Source organism: Ruditapes philippinarum, unplaced genomic scaffold (assembly GCF_026571515.1).
Source record: "Ruditapes philippinarum isolate M1 unplaced genomic scaffold, ASM2657151v2 ctg4118_1_1_1_1, whole genome shotgun sequence".
NCBI lineage: Eukaryota > Metazoa > Mollusca > Bivalvia > Venerida > Veneridae > Ruditapes > Ruditapes philippinarum.
The window spans coordinates 91058-106534 of NW_026860453.1; the positions used below are offsets into that span (position 1 = coordinate 91058).

At 31.9% G+C, this 15477-nt stretch overlaps 1 protein-coding gene across 2 annotated transcripts in view; it reads right to left on the reverse strand.

Moving 5' to 3' along the window:
- Nucleotides 1-4894: 4894 nt before the first annotated feature.
- The window catches only part of LOC132760146 (GDP-mannose 4,6 dehydratase-like), a 41233-nt gene continuing 30650 nt past the window's right edge, over nt 4895-15477 (reverse strand). Inside the window, exons 9-11 of one of the 2 annotated variants that reach the window (XM_060752054.1) lie at nt 12752-12848; nt 7127-7195; nt 4895-6386 (exon numbers count right to left, since the gene is read on the reverse strand). In XM_060752054.1, coding sequence (XP_060608037.1) covers nt 6324-6386; nt 7127-7195; nt 12752-12848 — 229 coding nt within the window. In that variant the 3' untranslated portion in view covers nt 4895-6323. The remainder of the gene's footprint in view (nt 6387-7126; nt 7196-12751; nt 12849-15477) is intronic. The other variant, XM_060752053.1, reaches the window with a different exon arrangement.

Consider the following 15477-nt stretch of genomic DNA (forward strand, 5'->3'; position numbering starts at 1 on the left):
AAAATCAATAGGGGTCATCTACTTACCCAGACCAATGCACCTACGAAATTGGAGGGTCAACAGCCCATGGGTTGTCATGGTATCGATGGGAAACTGTTGTTACCTACAAGGTCAAAATGATTTGACCCCAAAATTAATAAGGGTCATCTACAGACCAAGATCAATGCACCTGTAAAGTTTGAAGGTCAAAGTCCAACGAGTTGTTGAATTATTACTTGTTTGTTTGTTTTTGGGCTTTACGTCACATCGACACAGTATAGGTCATATCGCGACGTTCCAGCTTTACTGGTGGAGGAAGACCTCAGGTGCACTTCCGTGCATTATTTCAGGAAGTTATTAATTGGGAACAATCTTAAAACTCATGGCAAATTTGACCTTGAACTTTGACATAAAGACCCCCCCCCCCACAAAAAAGGGATCATCTTCTGGTCATGACTAATCCCCATTACAAGTTTTAAGTTCCTAGGACTAAGCATTCTTTAGTTAGTTATTTCTCGGAAACCATTTGGTCCACGGGCCAACAGTTAAAACGCAAAGCAATATATCCCCAGCTTCTTTGAAGGGGAACATAATAAATGGATAAAAAACAGATATGTTTCTCACACTTTTTATTTGTTTGATAGTCATTTAAATGATTAATCACAAACTAAGATTAGTTGACATAACATCAGATTGGTCGAATAATAATACTTCATTTTGCTAGAAATAAAACACTGGCACAGAAAAAAAAATTCAAGCATCATCAGCAGCTTATAGATTGTCAAGTTCTTCCATCAAACCAATATTTTAAAAATCTGAAAACAACCATCTATGGTTCTTAATTTGATAATAGCCATACTTGATCTGTAAAATAAATTAAAGACATGTAACCTTTTAAGTTAGAATGAAAATGCAATTTGCGACTAATAGTTGGAATTCTACAGATATTAATTTGGATGCAAAACTACGATGATAGTGATAAGGAAGCATTTTCTAAATATAAAATTTCAAATCATTAGGTCATCATTATGTCAATGGTCAATTTCAAACTGAATCTTAAAATTAACCAATCTGTTGCTATACACCTGTATATACATGTATATCTATTGAAATAAAAACATTAATTTTATTTCAATTACACCAAATATTCTTAAAAACCAAATGTTATTTTTCATATAACTTGTAAAAGAAAAAAAACTTATCAAACCTTAATTGTCAAACAAATTATTTATTTTTGAAAAAAAAGAGCATGCTGTGTTAATTGTTAATGCTCATCTGCTAAAAGTCCAAAAGGGGCATAACTAAAAAATATTATTTCAAATTTAAGCCCCTTGTCCGACAAATGCATCTTGTCATGATACGCAAGTGTGTCAAGTTTTATGTTGATAACTTTCAAAATGTTTGAAGAATTGGCTACATTTAAGTTTTTGCATGGCAACAATGCAGGTACTGACAAGCTTATAAAAGAAGATAATTTCTAAGTCTGACAACACTTAACAATACACATTTAGATCTTAAATTAATTTTATGACTGGTGGAAAGAAAATACTAAATTTTTTTTTTTAAATAATAGTGACATAGTGAACACATTAGGCTTAATGTGAAACAAGATGGTGGTTTAACAACAACTACTATTACATGGGGGCATCATGAACAAACAATCAGCACTAATCGAATTCTATTTTTAAATGCGGAAATAATATTTGTTAAAATCATTCTTAAGTAATTTTCATCTAAAAAGTGAATCAAAAACATTATAACTAGAAATGTGTCCATAGGACACGGATGCCCCCACACGCCACTGTTCTGTCAATCTTATGACTCTAGGTCAAATATTTTTTAGACTACATGTGCCACAAGTTGAAAACTAAAAATCAACAAAGTGCCATAATTCTGTAAAATTTGGTCGCAGCAAAAATTCCTTCCTTTACTACCATCTACACATTAAGGTTGTTCATCCCTGGAAGTTAAAGCAAAATCTGCCATCCGGTTTAAGAGGAGTTGCGTTCACAAAATTTCTTTATGGTATATAGTGAAAAAATTAACAAATGGCCATAATTCTCTTAAATTTGATGTCAGCAAAAATACCTTCCTTTACTACAATCTACACATTAAGGTTGTTCTTCCTTGTAAGTTTAAGCAAAATCTGCCATCCGGTTTAAGAGGAGTTGCGTTCACAAAATTTCTTTATGGTATATAGTGAAAAAATTAACAAAGGGCCATAATTCTCTTAAATTTGATCGCAGCAAAAATTCCTTCCTTTACTGACATCTACACATTAAGGTTGTTCTTCCCTGTAAGTTTAAGCAAAATCTGCCATCCGGTTTAAGAGGAGTTGCGTTCACAAAATTTCTTTATAGTATATAGTGAAAAAATCAACAAAGGGCCATAATTCTGTTAAATTTGGTCGCAGCGAAAATTCCTTCCTTTACTACCATCTACACATTAAGGTTGTTCATCCCTGTAAGTTTAAGCAAAATCTGCCATCCGGTTTAAGAGGAGTTGCGTTCACAAAATTTCTTTATAGTATATAGTGAAAAAATCAACAAAGGGCCATAATTCTGTTAAATTTGGTCGCAGTGAAAATTCCTTCCTTTACTACCATCTACACATTAAGGTTGTTCATCCCTGTAAGTTTAAGCAAAATCTGCCATCCGGTTTAAGAGGAGTTGCGTTCACAAGATTTCGGGACGTACGGACAGACGGACAGACGGACGGACGGACAGACGGACGGACAAGTGCAACGCTATATGCTCCCACTTTGTGGCGGCATAATAAACTAATAAAGTTGGCACACCAAAATTATGCAGCTTTGGCAAGTTTTAAAAGAACTATGGCAACGGAAATGAAACAAAACAAGAGAGCTATCTGTACAACAGTATGCTCAACTTTTTCTCTGTATGTGATAGTAGAATAGGAACAAGTTTGATAAAAGGGGACATAACTATGTCAAAATCAAACGTAGATTTCATGACCTCTTGTATAGAAACAGGTGTGAAGGTCATCAACAAGTATTCAAAGCATATCTCAAGGTTCAAACTGGATTGTGAGAACAGAATACTAAAATCCCCAAGTCAAAATGGGGTATAATTATTTTGTCATTATTCAAGACATATAAATATACAGTACTCTTACTGGTCAAAGTTAAGTTAAAGTTGTTCTTCATAAAAAGCCTTTGGTAGACATTACACCTTTTATTAGACCAAAAAAAATCTAGCTTACTTAAAATACCAAATATGTAATTTTATGTGTGTGTTTTAAATAAGGAACCTTACACTTTGGACATATACATGTATAATTAAAGAATGCAATAAAGTATGAGATTAAAATAAAAATAAAGAAATGCTTATGTTTTAAACAATTGAAAACATATGAATTGACAAAAATTGAAATTTGAAACAAGAATGTTGAATTTATAAATGAATTATGATAAGACATGACCGAACACTTCTTAAAGGAACTTTGGACAAACCAAAGTAATGTGAAAATGGTAACAAAAGAAATGAGAAATAAAAAAAGAAATGTGAAATAAGAAGGAAAAAATGTGAAATAAATACAGAAGAAATGTGAAATAAAAAAAGAAGAAATATGTAATAAAGCTCCAAAACTGATAATAACCCAACATAATACATAAGATATTTCAACCACATGTATATCACAGTGAAGTAGCATATAAATTAGATTTTAGCTACTAAATAAGTGCACTGATTTATAAATAAATGCACTGATTTATACACAAATGCACCGACTTATAAATCAATGCACTGATTTGCACACAAATGCACTTTTTTATAAAATTCTGAATCTCCTATTTGATGAACACAAAAGACTTTTTACCACATTGCAAATACATAATATCTAACAGAAAGATTTATTAAAGGCAAAATGCAAGTATACTTTGTTTTGAAATGGCAAAAATTGGCATAAACTATTTTATATTGTTTTTTTTCATCAAGATTTTGCAGAAATGTACAACAGTATCATTAAGTTTAGTGTTTATCAGCAAACAAACACTGTAAGGATTACACTTATCCCCTACCCCACTAATTAACTTTAATGGACTTGTCCGTTTCTCAATATGGACTAAAACCACTGATCATTTTTTAGGGAAAAGTTGAAAATAAGTGTTTTGGCTGAATAGCTAACAACATGCAGACTATGATTAGACCGCACAGAAGTGCCTGGTGATCTTAGTCTGCACTGGTCGCATAAAGTACAGTCTGTTTCTGCCAGCAGGCTCATGGTTAGATGTAAAAATTTATTTAGTCTCCTTAATATTTCACAAAAATAAGTTTTTTATTCATTCTTTCCTATTGATTTAAATTATCAATTATTCCTAAACAAGAAATATGTGTCATCATTTATATATTACTACACCAGGAGCAAATATATTAATTTATTATATATTAAAATCTTTAATAAATGACTAAGACAGCAAAAGTATAGATATAAATATAAAAGAAGTACATTACAACAATCAAAAGGCAAAATACATGAACTTATCTTTTTTGTAATTTCATCATTATCTTTATTTTAATAATCTATCATTTATGCTCAACATAAAAGTTCAAAAACATTTAGAATAAAAATTTACCAGATTTAAACTATGATTTAACTAAATCATCAATATATAAACACAGTTTTATGTTTTGATTTGAAACCCTTTCAACTAAGATCTTGATGGAAAAAACCTGACACTTATAAGATTAAAGATATAAAATATAAGGGACTTCGCTGCGAAATATTCATTTTTCAAATAAAGTAACAAATTTTCTTAAAAATAACAAATCCATACATGAAGAATGATAAAACATTTTACATTACAACAACATATTCAAGGTATCTCCCTTTAAGTCAGGAAATATTGTGAACATTTCTTATTGAATATTTTCCTATAAGTAAAGCAGCAATTTTCCAGGGTCATATCATTTTCATGAACATTAAAAAGATCTTTTGACATGGTTTACATGTTTTATGACTAAGGCTAGTCAAATTTCACAGATATATCTCTTACATCTTTAAAATTAATCATATTTTGCAGAAAACATGCAATTTTGCCACTTGGATTGTGAATTTTTTTTTATATATTTCTGAAACTTCCTACATATTAATTCATTGAGCTCGACTCTTTGGTAATGATAAAATTTACATATTCAAGCTACTTTTTAAAAGAAATCAACAGAATTACAACATTTTACAATTTTCTCCCACTTTTTTATTACTATTTTAGAAATAAAAGAAACATTAACACTAAGTAACATAAATAGGCAATATTTTTTATTACTATTAGAAACAGACAGTAACCTTCACACTTATAAAGTGGCAATATTGGACAGTGTCATTCTAGTTTAAGAATTATGTTTCATGTTTTTGTTTAAGTTATTTGACACAAAATATTCTTCCAACATAAAATATTAATATAAATCACTGTTTACTATTTCTCCAAAAGTCAAAATCACATCTATGTACTCAATTAAACTTCCCCCTTAAAATCTAATTATCCCTATTTATATATGTACAGTACATGTTTGCTGTTTTTTTTAGTAAATAAAAGCTTCATACGCACTTGCCCCTTTATATACATGTAAAATGAATACACACTCTTACATGAAATATATGTAAATGACATACAAAATAGTTACTACATGGAATGAAAAGACAAATATATACTTATATTGAAGTAGTTATCATTCCAATACCCTTGGAGATTTGTGATATTTGCAGTATTCACCTCAGATAATTATTTTTGTTATCAAATATGACATTATTTTCTATGTTAAGTTCCTATGTTCTTTTATAATAAATTGTTTCATGATATATTGCATTTTTAAAAGAGTATTTCTTTATGTAAATTGCCAAAACATATTCCTATTCCCTTACTCTAAAACTACTTTTCTGCAGAAAAATGAGTAAGTTGAAAATCTAATGTAACAAGAAATATCATTATAATTTATAAGATTATTGAAATCACAACTTCTTCAAAATTGACTTTAAAAACCCCACTTATTATAAATGCCCCAATCACTGACACGACACTGATGTCATAGCAGTATTGTCCTGACAAATATTTGACAATATTGCACTGACAATACTGTCTGACAATGTTGCCATGGTGGCACGGCCCTGACAACTCTGCCATGATATCAATGCCCTGACAAAGTTGCCATGATAAATGTTCCCTAATCAAATGTTGCCATGACATTATTGCCCTGATTGTTAAAACAACGTTTTGTCATGACAATATTAAGCAGGCAATGTTGACACGACAATTTATTTTAAACAGGAAGTGTTGCCATGACAATAACGCCCTGACAATGACTGAATGAAGATCACAGGTATTTTATCTAAGCAGTTGGATTGTTTTTCATAAGGTCCAGATCTGATTCCATCATTTCTCCAACTAGTTGCTGAAAACAGACAGAATACATATCTAGTTAAAGATTCACACTTCTATAAGCAGTAAGATGACTTTCATACTTACAAACTTGGAGCAAGAGAAGATAAAATTAACAGATAAACTATTTTCAAAATACATAATACATTGTGGTTATGGACACTTATGGATTGAGACCTAATGGCCATAGCCAAGGTTGTTTACTACCAAAGATCCAGACGTCAAAATAAAATATACACAATTATCAACACAACACAACAAATTGTTTATCTTATTTTAAACAATCATGCTCATTATTGTGCTCAATAAAAGCATTTTTTTAAAAATATCTTATTCATATTTTTTTTATTCAATATATTTAGTTCGCAGACTCATGGACACAAAAGTTTCGCAGACTCATGGACACAAAAGAACTTTATAAATCTACTTAAACTGAGTGGGTAACTATTTCCGAGTATGTGGCAGAATGGTGTCTGACTAGTAATCTTAGGATCACTAGCTGTGGGTTCAAACTCCATCTTGAGAAAGTTGTTGTATCCTTGACACTAACTCAGCTCAGTACTGGTTGGTTCTAGTAACAGTTTTGTGAATTTGTCTTTAAGCTTATAAAAAAAAAGAAAAGCTTATGGCATCCAACACAATCAAACTAAAATAAATTCTGTATACATTTGTAAACTAACTAATTCTGAACCAAGAAGCTGTAGATTCAATATCTTGGGGCACTTTTTTAAATAAATAAAAATTTGTACTTACATCAAATGTATAGTTAGGTTTCCATTTCAACATTTCCTTAGCTTTGGTACAGTCACCTTGTAAAAATTCCTGAAAAGCAAAACAAATCAATTTGTAATTTCAAATACTTTTCTGCAAATGATGATGTCACATCAACAAAATTACACCTTTATACAATTCAATTACATGTTCTCCAAAGTGTGTGTGTGTGTGGGGGGGGGGTGTGGGGGGGCCTCAGGGTTGGGATTTGGATGGAGAGGAGGCTGACATGATCAACCAACCTGCCGAACACCTATATGTTCAAAACATCCCCAAATAGAGGAGATACATATTTCTACAAGCTGCCCCTGCTTTATGTTCTTTTTTTATAATAGATGCATAGTTATGTAACTTGCCCAGATTATGTACTTTGTATTGATTAGTAAAAGTAAACATTATGAAGCAATTGGTATAGGTAAAACTTAAGAAAAATCACACCAACATGAAGGACATCCAGACGAACAAACAGTTCAATTACTTTATGCCTGGGGAGTCTGTTTTTTCTTCAATTTTTTCTCTGGTATTATCTTACATAAATTCTATATTATTTGCAAGAGATTGGGGGATAAAAAAGGGGTTGAGATTCACATTTAATTTTATTATTCTACCAACAAAGACAAGTGGGATTAAAGCACTGCCCAATAATTTGATCTTATCATATCACATCAAAGAGTGATGTACAGTGTTTATTTAGCAATTACTTTGGTAACATATCCCCCTTTTCTGTGTTTATACTCTATTTCTGTTTGTTTATAATACATTAATAGAATTATTGACTGTCATTAATATAACAAAGGGCTGTTTTTAAGACTACAAAACAATTCTTGGTTCTTAAAAGCTAGTTTATTGTAAATTGAATTTTGAGATAAATTATGAAGACTGATTTTACAAGGACGGACCCTTTGTCTTATTTTTTTTAACTTATATACAACTGAGCATGTCAAACACCAGGATTATGTTACTTGTTTCATTTTTCCAGTACCTTAAAACTCAAGTGCTTACAATCATACCAACAGTGGGTAAACAGAAACATTGTATTAGTAATACTAATTGATTGTATTATTTAAATTATCTTTATTGTTCATTATCATCATCATTACTATCATCATCATCTTTATCATCATCCTCATCATCATATCACCACCCCCATCATCGTCATCATCATTCCAACCACCATCATCATCATCAAAATTACCGCTGCCGACAACAACAACAACATCATCATCATCACCACCACCACCACCATTATCATCATCTTCAACATCATCACCATTATCATCATCATCATAACCATCATCATCATTATCATCATCTTTTTACTTATTATCTCAGAAACACTTAATGTGTATGTATACCTCAAAATTTTCATGAGAAAAGGAAGGGAATAATAACTGGTGAGGTTGAAGAACATATTATTGAACACTATGATTTTCTGACACCCTTAGCATTATCAGTACATCTGAATACGTCATGATCAGACAGATACCATGGTATTTGTACATCAATAAATCTGGTAACAGAGAAGGCTATTTGTTTACACATCATTTATACTGTGTTTAGAATAAACTAATCAGATTAGAGATCTTCTTAGATACAAGTTATCATAGCTATAAATCTGACATGCTTAACAGTCATCTATCTAAATGCAATCTGTTTATAATAATCCATAATTGTTTATCAAAGTTTTAATCCTTTGCTTATCAAAGAAATTGGATTTTTTAAAAATAAAATTCAAATTCACATTGATTGCAAAATTTGTAGGACAAAACCTTTTATCTATCATTGTTATAAATTAATACCAATGTAATTTGAAGGAGAGGGGCTTTTATATTCTTCAAAGTTATACTTATCAAATACCATTTAAATCTGGAAAAATACCTACTAAATAACTAATTTACAGTAAAACCTGGGTTTAAGACCACCTCTCAATAAAGTTTATCCTGTAAATAAAGGCTGCTTTTTGTTTACTATTCAATGATAAAATGGAATAAAATAACCTCTAAAATAAAGACCACCTGTCTATAAAGATCATTATTTGTCTCTCTCTCCATTGGGTGACCTTTGTTCACAGGTTTTAATGTAAATTGGGAAAAAAAATCTTTTATAGTTCTTCTTATTGCCAGTTAAGTTATACTTCATAATCAAATATATATCACTAGTTAAATTGGGTAATTTTGAGGCTGTATTTTAAACAGGGCTGTTTATTATACATAAAATACCTACTTAATAATTAACCTACTTAATAATTAAAAATGTATCACCAAATACATCGGTTAACTTTAAAACTGTACTTCCATAAAATATAATTACATTGCTAATTCATAATTAAATATATACCATTAGTAAAATTGCGTAATTTAAAGGCTGTATTTCAAACAGGGCTGGCATTTTGACTGCCTCATCTGAAGTATTTCTTAACTAGTCTGTAACTATGATATTTAAATTATAAAAAAATTCTGGAATAATTTCACTTGTCCGTACAGGCTGTGGGACATTACCTTCCTTGGGCAATACGGACAATTGATTATGCTGGCCCTGTCAAAGTAAACATTCTATTTCTTAAGATGTCAACATTTATTTGTATGTAAATACTTCACACCATAAGATATTTCATATTTCAAAATTTTCGCTCAAACATGTAAAATGCTGACTCCTGGCCGATTGTTTACTCAACAATTATACTTTGTCACCTAGTGGCTATACTAACTACGCGTATATTTACACGGCTTCCACAAATTTCTTTATCAAATTTGTGGCCCAAACTAGCGCAATGTTAAACCCAATATTTTAACAAAACTTACCAAGTTTTTATAAGTTTAGTCAATTAAAATGTATCAATATTTATAAAGGAAATGTCAAAACTTTATTAAACTTGTCACACAATTTATTTAGCTAGTTTTCGAAACAAAATCTTGTATTGAATAGACTGCATTAATATTTGACTAAAATACACATTTCGCTTAATGGGAATAAATTTAACTATTTACAATAAATAAATATGTTTCTTTTCCAAAACTATCAATGACACAAACATTTATTTTTCGCCACATAAAATTTTCAAATGTATACATTATTTTCATTTTCCTTAAGTAAATTTGCCGATTTTATAATTTTCTCAAAAAGAGAACATAATATTATTAAACGCCCATTTTAAGTTCGGTTTAAAACATTAAAAAAATATTCTTTTAATTTTCTTTTAATACTCTTGTCGGCTTCGGCACTATCTAACAATGAATATTAGGCCCTACTAAACACCTATTACTTACGGGATTTAGAAAATTATACAGAAATGTATTTAAGAATTTTAAATCCAATCAAAATATTAACAGAGTTGAATTTGCACTACAGTCGAAACATCTTTTAATTAAACAATGACAAGGTTTGATATACACATAGGTACACTTGTTCAGCTGTGGGAATTCTAAGTTTCTGAAATTCTCAAGTTAGAAAGCTGAAATATTTTTTCAAAGTATTTAATTTAGTATTTGTATGAAAATTTCCAACAATGACAATAAAATCTGTGTCCCTGAAAAAAAATCTTGACCATTCTATACTGATACTGCCTTTCTTCTACTTTGAAACTGTCTGTTGTATTAAACATTATGTGATTTAAAGCCACTTTATATTCTGTTGGAAAAACAATTCTTTGTTGTATCAAAATTAAGTATTTCAGTTATTTTATCTTGGAAAAGTGCATCATATCACTGTTATGCCTTCTTCAAACAGCTTCCTTAGAGATATTTATATCGTGCCAGTGACGTTTGTTTCCAAAAAAAGAAGATCGGGAAATAAATCATCTGCTTTATCAATTTAAACATAGAGAGTGAACCGGTCAATTAGAGGTATTGCAGGGTTTCCTTTTCAAACTTCATTTTCCACCCTGATAATCTTATGAAACAATTTATCTAAAAATAACATACAGTCCAACCCCGTTTATTCGAAGTGCCTGGGACTGAAAATTTACTTCGAATAATCGATGGGTTCGAATAATCGAAATCGAATATTGTGATAGACGAAAACTACTCTACTTTGACCAATCAGAGCAAAACTACCGTTTACTTACTTCCTGTAATCAACTGAGATAAATAAATATGAAAGAAAAAATGCATAAAAATTATTGTATTGACATTAAAGACATAAATACTTGCATTTTATTCTACATTATGTATCGTTTTGTTTCGTTCAAAGCCTTCGTTAATGGCCGTGTTATCACTACGGTATTTACAGCTAAACTCTGGTATTTTCCATTAGGATAAAGGCTTTCATGTAGCGTTACAATTAATGAAAAAGATGTTTGGATGTTTTGACAATTTTACATATACGGTAAGTATGAAAATTATTGCTGTTTGTAATCTTCAGGCAATAACAGTAACAAAATCGGACACGGCGCGAAGCTTTTCATTTCGGTATTTATAGTTGATAAAGAGTTATTATCATGATTGTCTAATTACACGCATGACTGTTGATATTTTTCACAAGTCGACCGTTCAGCGAGTGAATCTGCGCCAATTAGTCTGGCTTCGAATAATAATTAGGTGGGCTGCGAATAATAGGTGTGAAATTCTTTCATAATTGTATAATCGGGACCGAAATTTCACTTCGAAAAATAGGAGGTATTCGGATAATGCATTTCGAATAATACCCTCGTACTAATATTGATTTATATAGAGATAAAAACGGGACCGCCGATTCACTTCGGATAATGCCGGGTATTCGAATAAAGGGTTGTCGTATAACCGGGGTCGGACTGTATTTTTTAAATACCAAAATGCTAGAACAATTCAACAATACAATAAATGCTCTGATGAGCCTGACTGACTGGAATATTTAAAATTGTTGAGAATCATCCTCAAAAACATTTTGCAGTTTATATGAATATCTGATATCGCAATTTTTTTTTTAAAGAATATTCTAACAAGTCTAAAATTAATGAACAAATATTATCATTCCTATGACTTTCCGTAAAGTTTTATTTTTTCGTTATTGTTATACTGGGTTTTAATTAAATCAAACCAACACTATAATGGTTGTATGATGGCTTGACAGCTATACTAGTGGAGGAAAACTTCAGGTGACCTTACTTCACAGGTTATTTCACATACAAACAAGCATCTGATTAAAACAACCAACATTTTGTAAGCTAGTTGGATAGTTTCCTCAAATGAAAGAATCCAAACTTCTTGTTGGGATCCCAACCCACAGTGGTTATGCGCACATGGCTTGAAGTCAATACCATTGACTGGACAAAAACCATCAAATTTAGGGAATTTTCTAAATATGTACTGACTGAATAGCGACTACTGTAGACAATAAACAGGTACTTGGTTTACACAGGTGGCAGGGAGTGAATTAGTTGCCACCAGCAGGCTATGGATTAAACATTCAAACACAGCCTTATCTTTGGACTAGGTTTCTACACAACACTGTCAAGATAATGGACCTAAACCTACCTATTCTAGTAAGTTCAGACTTTCTGTCAGTGTTCTTATGAAGATACTTCAGGCTAAATCAGGAACAAAGATTAACTTTTCCATTTTATTAATATACAATAGGACATTTCCATATATCAAAATGGTTATTTTCTGTATCATAAAAATTAGTGCTTACCACTTCTGTAGGTCTGTAAAACTTTGGATTTATTCTAACCAGTACATCACCAGTTGCTTTATTCTTTCCTACTTCATCAACACCTGTTCCTTCCCACCTATAAATAGATAGAAATATGTTTTCTATAAATAAATGTAATTTATTTTCTATAAATAAATCTTGTTTATTTTCACCTTTACCACTCTTAAAGAAACTCCGGCCTAAAAAAATTGAATTTCTGACATAGATCAGCTTGGGGCACTTGAAAATGGAAGATATGCAAAATATAATGGAGAAATATACTCAAAAATAAATTAAAAATGGGTCAAAGACAGAAAAGGCCGGGTTGCATATGTATACAAAATATCATGAGGCTGTGATGTTACTTAAATTTTCTACCACTGTCTGACCATTGATGTTGAAAATTTAACTTAGTTGGTAAACCTGAAAAGAATGAGCATCAGACCTGAAATGGAATCCCACAATATGGGACCACAGTCATGTCAATGCTGTGAACCACATATCAAGAGGCTGTGGTAAGTAGTTGCTGAGAAAACTGTTACGAAAATTTCCTACTATCTATTGATCATTAATTATGTCAAAATTTAATGTTGAAAATTTAACTAAGTCGGCAAACAGGAAGTGGATGAGAGACAGATCTGAAATCGAATCCCACAGTATGGGACCATGTGTTGATGCTGTATACCAAATATCAAGAGGCTGTGATAAGTAGTTGCTGAGAAAACTGTTACGAAAATTTCCTACTATTGACCATTAATGTAGAAAATTTAACTAAGTCGGCAAACAGGAAGTGGATGAGCGACAGACCTGAAATCGAATCCCACAGTATGGGACCATGTGTTGATGCTGTATACCAAATATCAAGAGGCTGTGATAAGTAGTTGCTGAGAAAACTGTTACGAAAATTTCCTACTATTGACCATTAATGTTGAAAATTTAACTAAGTCGGCAAACAGGAAGTAGATGAGCGACAGACCTGAAATCGAATCCCACAGTATGGGACCATGTGTTGATGCTGTATACCAAATATCAAAAGGCTATGATAAGTAGTTGCTGAGAAAACTGTTACGAAAGTTTTTTCCCCGCCCGGACGCCCACCCACCGCCCAACATTCACCATACTATAACCCGGGTTTGCACCAGTGCAACCCCGCCAAAAATCATAAATTTGTGCTATTTTAGCCAGATTTAGATCTAAGAGAAAAAGCGTTTTTCACAAATAAAATAATTTATCCCGAAAAACGGAGTGAGCGAATGATCTGAGATTTTGCACACAAGTTTTGGTTTAGACCTACATCAAATGGAACATTAATCTCAACAAGAGGGCCATGATGGCCCTGAGGTCGCTCACCTGTATGTAGGCCCCCGGAGCGGGGCCAGTTTAAACCCCAGGGCTTTTATTTGAACAAACTCTGAAGACACCCATTAGAAGATGTTTCATGATGTACACACTTATAATGAAAAACAATGATCTGCCCTCCCCCGCCCCTGGCAGGGCCAATTTTATCCAAGGGCTTTTATTTGAACAAACTTGGTAGACACCCATAAGAAGATGTTTCATGCTAAACATCTAAGCTCTAGCTCATTGGGTTTTTAAAAGAAGATTTTTTAAGTTTTTACTATATACGTATAGTTAAAAACAATGACACCCCTGGGGCGGGGCCAGTTTTGACCCCAGGGCTTTTATTTGAACAAACTTTGTAGACACTTACTAAAACATGTTTCATGCTTAATATCTAAACTCTAGCTATTTGGGTTTTTTCATGGAAGATTTTTAAGTTTTTCCTATACACATATAAGGAAAATCAATGACCCCCGGGGCAGGGCCAATTTTGACCCCAGGGCTTTTATTTGAACAACATTTATAGACACTCACTAGAAGATGTTTCATGCTTAATATCTTAACTCTAGCTATTTAGGTTTTTTTTTTTAAAGAATACTTTTTAAGTTCTTGCTATACACATATATAAGGAAAATCAATGACCCCCGGGGCAGGGCCAGTTTTGACCCCAGGGCTTTTATTTTAACAAACTTGGTAGACACCCATTAGAAGATGTTTCATGCTAAATATCTTAGCTCTAGCTCTTTGAGTTCTTTAAAAGAAGATTTTTTAAGTTTTTACTATATACATATAGGGAAAATCAATGACCCCCTGGGGCGGGGCCAATTTTGACCCCAGGGCTTTTATTTGAACAAACTTGGTAGACACCCATTAGAACATGTTTCATGCTTAATATCTTAGCTCTAGCTCTTTGAGTTCTTTAAAAGAAGATTTTTTAAGTTTTTACTATATACATATAGGGAAAATCAATGACCCCCTGGGGCGGGGCCAAATTTGACCCCAGGGCTTTTATTTGAACAAACTTGGTAGACACTCATTAGAAGATGTTTCATGCTAAATATCTTAGCTCTAGCTCTTTTGGTTCTTTAAAAGAAGATAATTAAAGTTTTTTCTTTCGGTTGCCATGGCAACCAGAGTTCTGTATGGAATTAAATTCTTTGAACAATTTTTAAAGGTGCCCACCAAAGGAACATTCCTGTGAAGTTTGGATGAAATTGGCTTAGTGGTTTATGAGGAGATGTCATTTAAAGTAAAAGTTTACGGACAGACGCCAGACGAAAAGCGATCACAAAAGCTCACCCTGTCACTTTGTGACAGGTGAGCTAAAAACAGTATTCTCAGTCTCATCATGTCACTAAACCTCAGTGTATACACGTCCCTTTAAT